Source organism: Calonectris borealis, chromosome W, assembly GCF_964195595.1.
Source record: "Calonectris borealis chromosome W, bCalBor7.hap1.2, whole genome shotgun sequence".
NCBI lineage: Eukaryota > Metazoa > Chordata > Aves > Procellariiformes > Procellariidae > Calonectris > Calonectris borealis.
This window is the reverse complement of record NC_134351.1, coordinates 21,276,494-21,290,457: the sequence shown is the minus strand read 5'-3', so window position 1 is coordinate 21,290,457 and position 13,964 is coordinate 21,276,494. Positions and strand designations below refer to the sequence as shown.

Here is a 13,964-nt window from a genome sequence, read left to right as displayed (position 1 = left end):
GAAAGGCTCCACCTGCAAGGTCAAAGAACACATCCCCTCATTCAGAGGAGCCATTACCTAAAGAGGGCCACAATAACCAAAATGCTGGACATGCACGTTTGCACTGCTGAGGAATGCAGGACAAAGCTGACATTCATCACAAGTTCTAGAAAGACCACAAAGCAGTGATAGGCGAGTGCCTAGAACTGTAAAATCACGTCACCTATGAGAATTATTTGCTTTCAATCAGATCTACAATTAAGACAATTACATCCCCATTTTTTCCTCAGTTCAAATGTGATTGAGGTTTTAAAGGAACCCAACAAATTATATCACCTATATCCAAACCTTAAGGAGTAATGAATCACTAACATAAAACACTAGAAAAACAACTATTCCATTCAAATTACAAAGTCTTTGCCTATCAATAATGTGAACTGAGGTAAGCCAGAAGTATTTAGAAAAAAAATAAATCTTTAATCAGCAAGTTAAAATTTAACATTAATTTGTTAGTAAGAAACAGCTTCTTAGAAACTAACCGAAAGTTAGACACATAAATTTGCATCTTCCTTTGGTTTACAAAGTACTAAATTAAACACCTCCTTAAATGTAAGTAGCATATACATTTGAGCAATTCTACAGCTTAGCATATAAATATTCAGATATTCAGTTCTGACATGTGTTGTGTTATAAAGTTTCATTTATCAGCAAGTTTGTTTCATTTCTGATTTGTTAGTCTACCTTAGATGAAAACTGGAATTAGAACTCAGAAAAACATTAGAAGGTCATTTATTAGCTACAACATTCTATGTTCAATATGCAAGGCACAGAAGAAAAGAGTTCATCAAAACACATTCAAAGTAATTAAATGATAACATTTGCAGCTGACTAAAACCAATTCTAGCCATCACAGCCTTCAAGATTGTGTGCCTCAAGCCTTGATTTTATTCATTGACTAGGAGAAAACAAGCTTTTCTGCTTCTTCAGCTGTTTGCCAATCTCAAATAAATTATTGAAATGAAAACATACTGTGGTTTTGTGCAGGTGCAAAAAGATCCCAAAAAGCCTGTTCACTTGCTCAAGACTTTCAAATTGAATGGCTATTTTCTTCAGTAATTTTTGCCTCCCCCTTTTAATTCAAATTTAAGATTATATCAAATTTAGCTTTTTAAGATACGAGTTTCCATTAACTATCTACTTCATGAAATAAAACTGTCTTCTTGGATATGATCCACTGACTATCCATTAGCACTGTTCAGCTACCACAAGTCATATACTTTAAGACTTAAACTATGTATTCTTTTCAGAAATCTTTCAGTCTTCCCAGACAAAAGTAATCTTCGTATTTGCTATTACATTATGCAGCAAAGCAAGTTTTTCCACATGCATTTAATCAAGATAAAAATAGTTGTCTTTTTCTACTGTGAAGTGGCTTTGCAGCTTTGTTATTGTTTGTGTACTATATCACATTAGAACTAAACTGTTAATTCCAAGGAGAAAACATACTGAACTACTACTATGGTTTTAAGTTAAGTCTTTATCCACATGCCATAAGAACTTATTGTATGATGAAGCAGTTCAAGATATCTGGTATCAGCAAAACAGCAGACACTAACTGGTAACAGACCACTGACTACTTTTGAATTCAGCATAAAGACAGAACTGAAAGCAAGACCTCAGATGATAACATCATGTAGAAAAGAAGCCAGTGTTATCTTTACGAAAGCTACTTTGTATTACCTCTTGACAGATGTTTTACCTATGAAGGGGAAGGCTCACAAATAAGAAGTAATTAAAATATATTTATGTTAGTCACCCTAAGCCTCAATGAGCTATCAGTCCTTCAGAAGAATCACTGCAAAAAGAAGTTCCCTTTACAGACCTAACATTTCCCTATATTTCTTTATTCTTTGACAATGCCAATTGCCTTCAAGCTTCACTATGGCTATGCATAACATCAAGATTTCCAAGACAGTCTCAAAGCAGCAATGACTTGTTTTAACTGTTCAAGTGCAGGAGCAACAGTCTCTAAGCTCAGTTCACCAGGTCTTCAACTGGAAAAGAAAACAGATCACGAGGCTATTCAGAGTAAATACAACATTCTTATAAAATACAGGTACCAGTCATGAAGGCTGTAGAAAAGCTGAACAAGCATATGCTGCGTTTAATGAAGCATTTCTGTCACATGCCAAAAAGCCAACCCGAGGCTCAGAGGAAGGTAGTCATTAAAAATATGAGCTAAACAAATGTTTTCACTAATAAAAAAAAAAAGAATTAATGCTGTGCAAAGGCATATTGCTGCACAACAACACTAGACAGCAAACTGATCTTCACTGTCCATTCCCAGGTCTCTTATCACTGCCTTAATCAAGACGACCTATTTACATCAGTTTTGCAGGCTATACAGACCAGGGTTTTTAACCTAGTTCTACAGACTGGAACAAATAACATATTTACAATCTTAATTAGTACCCTCATTTTCTCAGTACAAATCACTGGAAGCCTGACTACTCTTCCCTTTATGAAAGCTAACTTTGTTTCAAAGAAATATCTGGAAATAAAGTTTGCATTTGGTTTCAGCAGGAAACATCAGCTTTTTTTTAAAAAAAAAAAAAACACACATAACTGATTTAGGTTCAGTACTCTCTTTTATCCCACAGCTTTTTACTTCTGTGGTATTTTAGCTTTGCCTGGATATTGGCTAGAAACAGCTGTCTTCTCCATAACTGCCCATCTGAGGCACGGTCAAATGAATTAAGTCAGTCAATAGTTAATTCAGGCTAGTACAGCCAGATGAACAGTTAAACTGGAAAAACATCACATCAGTAACATTATCTGGGAGGGTAAAAGGGTAGGTAGCTGTCAGATGACTTCACCCTGCTATTTTGACAGCAGGAGACCTTTAAGAATTAAGTAAAGCACTGGTTTTCCAACTCCTCTTTTGGGGCTGCCACCACTGTTAAAGACCCACTTTCAAGAAGCCATATGCCTGACCCTCTACATCACGTGAGCTCTCAAGGAAAACCCTAACTGAATAAAAAAAATTTTTTTTACAGTTTTTCCTTTTATTGTCAATTGATGAAACCATATCAGTCACCAGAGAAGGAAAATGCTGATGATTACAGGAAAACAATCACAGATCTGGTATTAAATGAATAAAATGCGTGCTCAGGAAGAAAACTAGTGCATCACAGATAAAATATGCCCTTTATGAAGTACAGCTAGAACAAGACAAAACCAACATAGTACATCATCTAGGGACAAGATAATAAAACTTAAACAATTTGTTTATGGAAACAGAGCATTAGTCCATGAACACTAACACTTGCATCCAGTTCCTAACTAAATTCCCAGACCACTTAAGGAAGGCAATTCAGTATGCAGAATGATGCTGCATTTTACCACAAGGTGATTTCTCCCACCACTCTCTTAAAAAAAAATTATGTTCATGCATGCATGTGTGTACTCTTCACATGATCAATAGCTGCAAAGCAGCCTAAAAGAACACCCAACTTCAACCAAATAAGGTAGAGACAGAGGGGTATTATGGAAATAGAGCAATAATAAAACTGACAACTCTTTTTTTTTCCAAATTAAGTGTTTCAATAAGGCAGATTATTAGCCCTTCAAGCTAACTGTATTTGATGAAATATTAATAGGAGTGACATTCAATAACATGTTAAAGTTATAACAGTAGCTCCACCAATTGACTATCTTTCAAGGTTTCAACTTCAGACACGTTTTTGCCAATACAGATAAGAACAGGAGCAGTAGTGCAAACAGCACACTCCGAAATGTAAGAGGAAACATATTAGAACATTTATGGGTATGCCAACCTTAGTTTTGTGCAGTGCACTGGGGGGGGGGAATCATCTTTGTCTCCTCCCCATAACCATGTAGTCCCTCCATGAGGAAAGAGAACCTGATGCCTGTCTTCTGCCTTATTTCATTTCCTCTCTATTTAAGGAGGCACCAAGTTATCAAGGAAAGGAGTAGTACTTCAGCTGCCAGTTGGGGGTCACTGCTCCCCAGTGGCTGGGGGTGGGGGTGGTGTCACTTTATAAGCCAGCCTTGGAAAAAAAGACAACTCAGTAGGCTTTACTCTCAAAATATTCTTCCACTGCTTTCCTAGATATTCTTAGAGTCAAATATATTCCTATTTTCTATAGCATGCCAGAAGTTCCTTATTAACAAGTGACTTCCAGGTAGGATTTGATTCTACTATTATGCAGAGCGCCATCCATGACATCACTGTTTCAATTTCTAGAGAGGGAAATCTAATCTATGCTCTTCAACCACTTAATCATACAGAGAGATGCCCATAATCTGATACTACTTCTGGGAAGAAGAACTTAAACTAAAAGGAGGTAAATTTGAAGTGAAACATGGTAACAGACTACTGAAACATCAGACCCCCCACAACGCTCTGCGCGGGAGACGGAGCGGGGCCAAGCCCAGGCTAGGGCGGCGGCCCGGCCCCCACACGCCCCCCAGCCCCGGTCAGGCCTCCACGGCCGCCTGGCCCCAGTCCTGGAGGACCGGCCGCCGTGAAGCAACCGCGTCCCTCAGCCGGCAACGGAGACTCCGCTGCTCAGCCCGACACACCCGCCCGGCGCGCTACCCCCACAGCCCGACTGGGCCATTCCTCTCCGCGGGGCAGGCGGCAGCCCCACTCCCCGCCACTCACCCTTGACTTTGCCGAAGGTGCCGACACCAAGCGTGTCACCCAGAATGTAATGCCCAATCTTCACCCGCCCATGCTCGTGCTTCTGTTTATCTGCCGCCGCCATCTTGAGCCAAGGGCCGAGTCTGCGCATAGCGCGCGCCCGCGCCGCGCCGGAGCGATGGCGGAGGAGGAGCAACCACGCAGCGCCCGCCCGCACCGAAACCCGGAAGTGAACCCCGCACTTACCGCCTTCCCGCCCTCCCCGGGGACAAACCATTGCTGTTCGGGGAGAAAGGCTGGGTCGGCTCAGCGGCGCCCCGAGGGGTGCGTCTCCCGCAGGCGGGCCCTGCCGGCGGGGCGTAGGCGGCCGAATGGGAGAAACAGCCTCCGAAGGCTGCGGGGCGGAGTGAGGGGGCCGGGGCGTTTTTACACCACCACCTTCCCCGAGGAGCACTGGGGATTCACACGGATTTCGGGACCGGGGGGTAAGGCGGGCGCAGGGCCCTTCTCAGCGGTGGTGACGGTTCCCTCAGCGCCGGCGCGGTGCGAGGTGTTGGCCTAGGCCCACCAGTGTCGGAAGCGGTACCGCCTCGAAGCTGAAGCTCCCCCGTGTTGCCGGCTGGCACCGCCATCGCCCGCGGGGCCTGTGCCCGCAGACAGCGAGAAGCTAGGGCTAAGCGCTCCCCACAGCACGGGTTGTCCCTCCTGATACCAAAGCAAGGAGATGCGTCGAACATACGCGTACTTTTAATTGAGAAATCGCGCTGTCGCAATGAGATCGCTAGGCTGTCTGCATTGCCACAGCCGCAGGGTGCCATGCAATGTGCTGCTGCACGCTGCAAGGCCTGCCTGTGGAGAGCATGCAGCAGCTCTTGCTGGGGCGGCAGCTGAACACCCACATGCAGGCAGGGTTTCAGGTGCTAATAATGCAGTGTGTTGCATATCACAATTTAAAGGTCCATTCAAGATGCAGTTGTTGCTGATACGCTTGGCTCTGCCAGCGATGCTGAGAGGGCTGATGGCCAGCAAACCCATTTTGCCATACCACGTGAGGAGTGGCATCCAGGCACAGGGAGCATACTGTTTTCAAATCACCCGTGCTCAGCGGTGGAGAAAGCTCTGTGACAGTTTAAGATGAAGCAAGCTGGTGAAGCCATGTTTCCACCTCCCTGCCTTGCTCTGACATAAGCAAACACCAGTGTGATCCTTCAGTAAGGTAATTCAGGAGCATAAGCTGCCAGAAGACCAGTCCTACTAAAAAATGAGTATTGGGATCCTATGACAGAAAACATAGCCGCTCACAAAAAACCAGACATGTCAAGTCTCTGTATTTCCAATCAACCTTGTAAATTAAATCTGTTAGTTCTCCTCCCCCTTCTCCCTTCCTTTACCTAGGTCCAAATCCAGACCCTATTGTGGGAATACGAAGAGAAGTAGGACCCTCTTAACTCCTACTACCTTGACCAGATAACCTGTCCTCCAGTTTGTCTTGCCAACTCATTCATTCACATTGCATTTAGGGCAGTATCCTTCCTTCCATTCATGCATTGTGTGCTTTCTACGTACCAAAGACCATATTCTTTTATTGTTGACTATAACTGGATTATTTTTTAATCACTTTCCAACCCTGCCTTCAAAGAAACAGATGAAACTGGAGAAAGAGTGACAATTGGATGGATATTTTTGCATGGAGAGACCAACTCAAGAGGAAGGTTACTGGCAACTCCCGTCCCTTCACCTCCTTTCCCCAGTTCTCCAGACTAAGTGAATGATATAAACTAAAATGCTTTCTCTTGCCTACCCTAAGCACGGCCCCTGAATGTGTTTGCAAACAGATAAATATATTACAGAAACAATATAAAGATTTTTAAATGTGCAGACATCAGGAAGTTAAAAAACATTTTTTTCTAGGAATGGTCCTAAATCTGATTCAGAGAACATTCAGTATTACTTATGTTACAGTCATGAATTTAACAGGAAGTTGAAAAACAGAAATTCTGGTCCCTGGAAAACCTTTATATTTTAAAACATCCCTCTAACCTAATGGGATAAAAAATTAAAACCCATCTGTTCATTACTATGGAAGAAAAAATCTGAAAGATTTCATAGGAAATATAAAGAATCCTTTTTTTTTTTAATTTTATAAAACCAAGTAATTTGTTCAGCCGGTGCCAAAACATAGGCTGGTAAGCAATGTAGGGACTACTCATAATATCTACCCTGTTAAAATTTGCATGACATGAAATAAAATAATATTGTAAATGGTAAAATAGTAAAAACAAGGAAAATAAAACTAATACTTAATTTTTATTTGAGTAATTTAGAATTTTCATTTCAAACATTTTCATGAGGATCATCTTTGAGCAGAAAACGTGAGAAGCTTTCAGCCTACACTAATTGACCAGTATAAAGCTTCAATATAAACATAATAAATTAATATTAAAAGATTGTATCTAGTGCAGGAAAAGCAGGTACTAGTGTTCCTCAGTAAGCCTGCATTAATGTGTAAAGGTGCCAGATTTTTCACTTCCTGACTTCTGAATTCAGATATGTTAATTATGACCTTTCTGGACATCATCTAAAGAGAAGTATTCCCACAGAAATTCTAATTTGTATCACAACTGATGCTCAGCATCAATAGGCTTGAGAATCATGTTGTCATGCAATTTTTTTGTTCTTGTAATTGGAGAAGAAGAATAGAGAGTATAGAAATCTGGCAATTTCTCTTTATCCAGATTTGAGCTCTGTAGCAGAACTTCCTGTCTTCTGCTGCTGGACCCATCGGTTCCTAACAGAGCCTTGGCATATGTACAGAAAGAGCATGGGGGGGAAACGTGCAAGCATCAGACTTTGTGTCCATCTGTATCCATGTGATTTCCTACAGTTCTGCTTATGGCATCCCCTATTTTTAAGGAAAAACAGAACAAGTTCAGAGCTATTAGCTTCCACAAACATGGCTTTTAAATTACTTAAATTTCAGTTCTAAAATAAAATGAGGCCTTAGCTTTAAAAATGCTAACATTAAAATGTATTTGACATTGACTAACATAAACTCACCAACTTTTAACTTTGTGGCATATTTTATCCACCAACACTCTGCCTCCCATATCCCACAGCAGAAAAATAATCAGCATCAGGGCCAGACATTGTTTTATAGAAAATGTTTTCTGTAGAAGGTCGGTTAGTAGATTCACATCTGAGAAACCTCCAGTGGTGCCCTTGAAGAAACCACACAAGATAGAACCAAGAACAGTTGATAGAAGCCACAGAAATACAAAACCAAGCATGTAAATAAAAACAAAAGTTCAGTTCCAAGAGTTTAATGCTGCTCAGTAGGATGTGTTTGAACCAAGTGATAGCTGGGACCATCTGCAACTACTTGAGCCAGCAAAAAGCCTGAAATAGTCTACCAGTATTTCCAGGATATATGGGGAATATATAGTAAGAATGCACCTATTTGATAAAATAGCTGAAAACAGTTCCTGTAAGTGTACCTGAGCGGATGACAGGATTCCAGTGACTAATTACATTTCGAATTCTAAAGAGAGGTTAGACCTTTATAGGCCCTACTCCATAACAAACGTAACAAGGCATGCAAGGCTGCATGGGCTTTTTCCCATGTTAGCGCTTACTGTTAGTAAAAACAAAATACAAGCTGAGACCACTAACATTTTTTTCTTCAGTTATTGATCTGTTGGGAAAGTACATTATCACAGTCAGGTGGGAATCAGGGTTTGAGTTTTGCTTTTATTTTTTTCCTTTTCTTTTTCTCCCTTCATCTTCCTGTAAAATGCCTGTATTTACAAAACAAAGTGACCTAATATTCAGGCGAGATACAGCCCCACCAACTGGTCAGTGATTGCTCTTGCTTTCCTCCAGGCTATTGTAGACTGGCTGGGTTAAGTCCAGTACAGAAGAAAGGTAAAGTTGAAGTATCTCTATAAGAGTACTTAGCAAGGGGCACTGGCTCCAAGTTAGACGCTGAGTCTAATGTCTTAAGCATTTCAGCACTTATCTAAAGCATCTAAACACTTACATCCTGTATAGGATCCTATCTATGGCTTTGTGGAAAGGCTAATCTGTAACATTGTAGGAAAAGCAGTGTATTTTTAAAAACACACACTTAGGATCTACAGTTTAGTACTACACACTGATTTGATTTAGCTGCTTTGGCAAATTGAAAAGTAAATTATATATTGGTCCATGCATGTTAGCTAGCTATTTATTCACCATTTTCTCCTTGGAGCATCACCCAGTAGGCAACATGCTTTCTGTTTTAACAGGTCCATTCCCTTTTGTGGCCCCTTTTGTTTCAAGATTCTCCTCTTCATACTTTCTAGAAGGTGCTTATGCATTTTCACAAGTTTTGATTCATTGTTCTATTGCAAAGTGTATGAGCTTTCATGTGTTAATGTGTTCTTGATGTGTTCCTTTTATGGTCTTTCCTCATTATACATGGAAGAGGGAGAGTGTTATAGTCAGGGTAGTAACCAGTGATTTCAGAAGATGTGTTTTCAAATACCTGTCCTGTTCTTGAAGATGTGGCATCCCAAAAATCTTAGTCTCAATTCCTCTTTTGTAACTCCTATCTGGTAATATTTTGCTGCTTCAGTGCAGTATTGCAACAACTGCAACAGCGAACGCTTGAAACAGTTGCAGTGGTATTTACTGATACAGTAGGCAACATACTGCACCTTGTGCCATGACTACAGTACACCAGTCCCTTTACATACCACAGTTTAACAGTAGCAATCAAATAGGCAAAGATCTGTACTAAGTTCAGCTAATTATTATTTTGCATATACACCATTAGAGGATCATTAGGTAAGTTTACCATAAGAAAACAAACAGGATTAAATGCATTATTTATCCCAGCTTTACTGCAATTAGAAAATTCTGTCCTTTGTCCTCTAGCATCTTTCCCTATACATAATATAAGATCTCTATTACCTACATATAAAATACCTTATGAGAAAGCATAGTCCCCAGTTTGCTGGCACCCAAGAGATAAAACTACTAAGAAAGCAGTGCTCTCTGGAAAGCCCTAGAACTTTGATCTCCCCATTAGTCAAGAAATATGACTTTGTTTCCATGAACAAATTGCATTTTTGCCAGCTTGCCCACAACCTGTATTGAGGACTGCTGCCTTAACATGTTCATTAACCTGTTTACCTCATGAAACACCTAAAAAAATATTTAAGTTGGAATTTGCCTTGCTTTATCTACATGTTTTTATGGATGTAGCCTATGCCAACTGCCCCATGAGGTGGGGGAGTTTATACACATTCTGAGTAAAACAAACAGCATCACTTAATCAAGTTATTTGATATTTTGAGTAAAAAGGCCTCCACATTTATAGTGTAAGGCCAAGACCTCAAAGGTTCTCATTTACAGCTCTGAATCAAATTTTAATAGAGCAGAGAAGCTTAACAATCTAGTGTAGTAGTTATGGCTATGTATAGGAAAGTAACTTAACCTTAGGAGAGGTCTTCAAATCATTGTCATGAATCAAATCATGAACCTTTTTCATGTAAATTCATGAGGAAAAATGACTAACACCCTTCTTCCCCCAACATTTTCTTCTTAGAGCATCCCATGACATATCCCACCTCTCCCCTTTCCAGGGGTCACAAAAATCTAGTGGGTTTTATTTGATTACTGTGGGAAAAGTAGCTAGACTGATCTCCATACTACAGCAACAGAGGAGTTAATCTCAACTCATAGGTAAAGTGAAATTAGCACCACTTTATGCTAGCACATTGGATGGTAGAAACACCTTGTTCAGCTGTTCCTGCTGTGGAGTCAACAATCTCACACTGATAGAGGTGTAGCTCATTCACCCTATTGGGTTTGCTAGTTCACACACAACCTACCTAAAGCAGGTACTGTTATTTACATGTCTTTGCAGGAAGTACAACGGTACTAGAAGTCTAAATTACCTTTGAGAGACTGCATTAGTTTTATTAACTGCTACATACAACCATTAGTACTGGTATAGGCATTTGTTCTTTCTTACCCTCAATAGCCCATACATAAGAAAGAAAAAAAAAAAAACACAAAAAACCCCCACTCTACTATAAACCCAGAACTCTGGATTTAAAGTAACTCTCTGGTTAGTTGCCTGATACCTATGGCTTGCTATGCATTGAACAGCTTGTGTTAGGTCTTGTCATCCTTTCAATATGAACCAACTGTATTGGGTTTGCATGGCAAGGTTTTGGTAGCAGGGGGGCTACAGGGGTGGCTTCTGTGAGAAGATGCCAGAAGCTTCCCCCTATGTCTGACAGAGCCAATGCCAGCCGGCTCCAAGAAGGACCTGCCGCTGGCCAAGGCCGAGCCAATCCGCGACGGTGGTAGCACCTCTGTGATAACATATTTAAGAAGGGGAAAAAAAACCTGCACAACGGCAACTGCAGCCGGGGAGAGGAGTGAGAATATGTGAGGGAAACAACTCTGCAGACACCAAGGTCAGTGGAGAAGGAGGGGGAGGAGGTGCTCCAGGCGCCAGAGCAGAGATTCCCCTGCAGCCCATGGTGAAGACCATGGTGAGGCAAGCTGTCCCCCTGCAGCCTGTGGAGGTTAACGGTGGAGCAGATATCCACCTGCAGCCCATGGAGGACCCCACACCAGAGCAGGTGGATGTGCCTGAAGGAGGCTGTGACCCTGTGGGAAGCCCAGGCTGGAGCAGGCTCCTGGCAGGGCCTGTGAACCTGTGGAGAGAGAGGAGCCCAAGCTGGAGCAGGTTGGCTGGCAGGACTTGTGACCCTGTGGGGGACCCATGCTGGGGCAGTCTGTTCCTGAAGGACTGCACCCTGTGGAAGGGACCCATGCTGGAGCAGTTTGTGAAGAACTGTAGCCCATGGGAAGGACTCACCTTGGAGAAGTTCGTGGAGGACCGTCTCCCATGGGAGGGACCCCACGTTGGAGCAGGGGAAGAGTGTGAGGAGTTCTCCCCCCGAGGAGGAAGGAGCAGCAGAGACAATGTGTGATGAACTGACCGCAACCCCCATTCCCCATCCCCCTGTGCCGTTCGGGGGGAGGAGGTAGAGAACATGGGGAGTGAAGTTGAGCCTGGGAAGAAGGGAGGGGTGGGGGGAAGGTGTTTTAAGATTTGTTCTTATTTCTCATTATCCTTCTCTGATTTGATTGGCAATAAATTAAATGAATTTTCCCCAAGTCGAGTCTGTTTTGCCCATGACGGTAATTGGTGAGTGATCTCCCTGTCCTTATTTTGACCCACGAGCCTTTCGTTATATTTTCTCTCCCCTGTCCAGCTGAGGAGGGGAGTGATAGAGCGGCTTGGTGGGCACCTGGCAGCCAGCCAGGGTCAACCCACCACACCAACACAGATGAAATACTGCTTCATGGCAATAAGCAGAATTCCCACTTACAAGTTTGAGACTGAAAAAAAGCTCTGACCCTCAAGTCAAGCTGACAAGGATCCTTTTCTTCTTTTTAAACTGTCATGCAGTTACACTTTTGGAGCTAGACATACCAAATCTGATCAATCTTCCGCCACCACCTGTTGTTCAACAGGTGTTGAACAACACCTCTCTGCCTTTGAGAAACCTTAATCTGATACAATTTTGTCTAAAAAGTGATACTTGCTACACTGAATATGAAATGTAATAATTTCTGATGTAATTTAGACTGTACCATCTAATGGTCTCTTGGATTAACTGTGCCATATGTATCAGTCTGAAGGATGCAAAAATCAAACATATTACACAGACCGTGTATGGTAATAGTTCTATACATAAAGGGGCTGATCTAAACTGCCAGTGAACACTATGCAGAGGTTCAATTCTAACTGATAACTCTCGAGTTAAGATTATTATAACAAGATCTCAACAAAAGATTATTTATATACTGAAAAACCATCGAGGCAGTCTAGCTTTCAACATTTAAAACACTACAAAGAAGTGAAGCACTTCAGAATATATATCCAGTAAAGCTTTTAGTCCAACTATGACTGACATGTAATGGTGAGCTACCTGAGCACTTCTGAATAGGTTTAACATAACCCGAATTAACTGATTTCCTGTCCCTCACCAAGAATTTTAAAACAGTTGAAAATGCAGTGGCTGTCAAACTGCTTGTACATAAAATTCATTCTTGCTGTAGGTAAAATTCCCCCTGAAATGAAGTTTGTAAGTTTTCAAAGTTACTGCAAGCCATTGCAAGTTTCAATCGCTATTACCTTGATATGTTGTATATTATACAAATGCTCATTTTTCAGGAGCATGGTACAGCATAATATAATTCATGCTGAGGAGCTAACAGGTAGCAGCAGCAAATAGCTAAGCACTTGCCTTTGCAGTATTATATCATGTTTGCGGGTCAGTGTAACAAGCCACTCAAAACAAAAATGCCACATTACACAAAGAACATCATATAAGACTTTGCAAAGCAAAGGCTTTCATTCCCACCCAGTCAGAAAACTTGCCGTACAACTGTCCAACTGTACCACTGTTCAACAAGCCCTTAGTGCCTTGCTGACCTGTTTTAAGATGCTCTGAGGGGTTATTCTCACTCTGAGAGTAACAAAACAGAGACATTTATGATTACTTCCTCCTACATTTGTTTCCCAGTATATCATCAAAAAACACATTTTAGATGCACTCCTGAGCCCTGTGAATACATAGATGTGTAATATGTGCAAAATGTATTTTTAATTTAACAGCTTCAACACCACTTACTTTCAGACTCTCTCAGGAGGACCAATTGAAAGCAGAGTGAGTACAGTATATTTGTTACATGCTAAGAGAACAGCAGGGCAAGATTTCTCTTTTTGTTTAGAAACAGCCTAAGTAGATACACTCAATTATCCAAAAACATTAACTATACTTCATTTAAAATATAAGAAAGTGCAGTCAGGAGCACTCCAATTTCAAACCTGGCTGAAAATTTCTTCAGTGATTTGCACGAGCTGATACATTTGTTGACTGCTGATCCTTCAGTACTGACAAAGCAGTATGCTACTTTTGGAAATTCATAATGAAACCAAAGGAATCATAGAACAGCCTCAGAAGCTTAAAGTATCAGAAGTTTTTGGTGGTCTGTTTTTTTAAAGTATTTTCTCTTCAAGGCATCTGAAAATCCTCTAAACCCTTGCAGTGATTACTATCTTCTAAATTCCCAAAACTTTCATAACAGCATCTTATGATCGCTTTTTTTTAAAGCTGAGTTTGAGAGCCAGCTGAGTGACCCAGTAACACACCATGTAGGGTGCAAGTTTATCAGGTATCAATCCATAATGATTCATTGCAGATGAAATATTCTATAAGCAGCTGGGAGAAGTCTCACGATCACTAGCCCT

General features: G+C 41.3%; 1 protein-coding gene across 3 annotated transcripts in view; it reads right to left on the bottom strand.

The window, feature by feature from the left end:
* The window catches only part of LOC142075094 (5'-AMP-activated protein kinase catalytic subunit alpha-1-like), a 39,680-nt gene extending 34,869 nt beyond the window's left edge, over positions 1-4,811 (bottom strand). For 2 of the 3 annotated variants that reach the window (XM_075136109.1, XM_075136111.1), the window contains exon 1: positions 4,667-4,811. In XM_075136109.1, the coding sequence (XP_074992210.1) occupies positions 4,667-4,796 (130 nt within the window). In that variant the 5' untranslated portion in view covers positions 4,797-4,811. The remainder of the gene's footprint in view (positions 1-4,666) is intronic. The other variant, XM_075136112.1, reaches the window with a different exon arrangement.
* Positions 4,812-13,964: the final 9,153 nt, after the last annotated feature.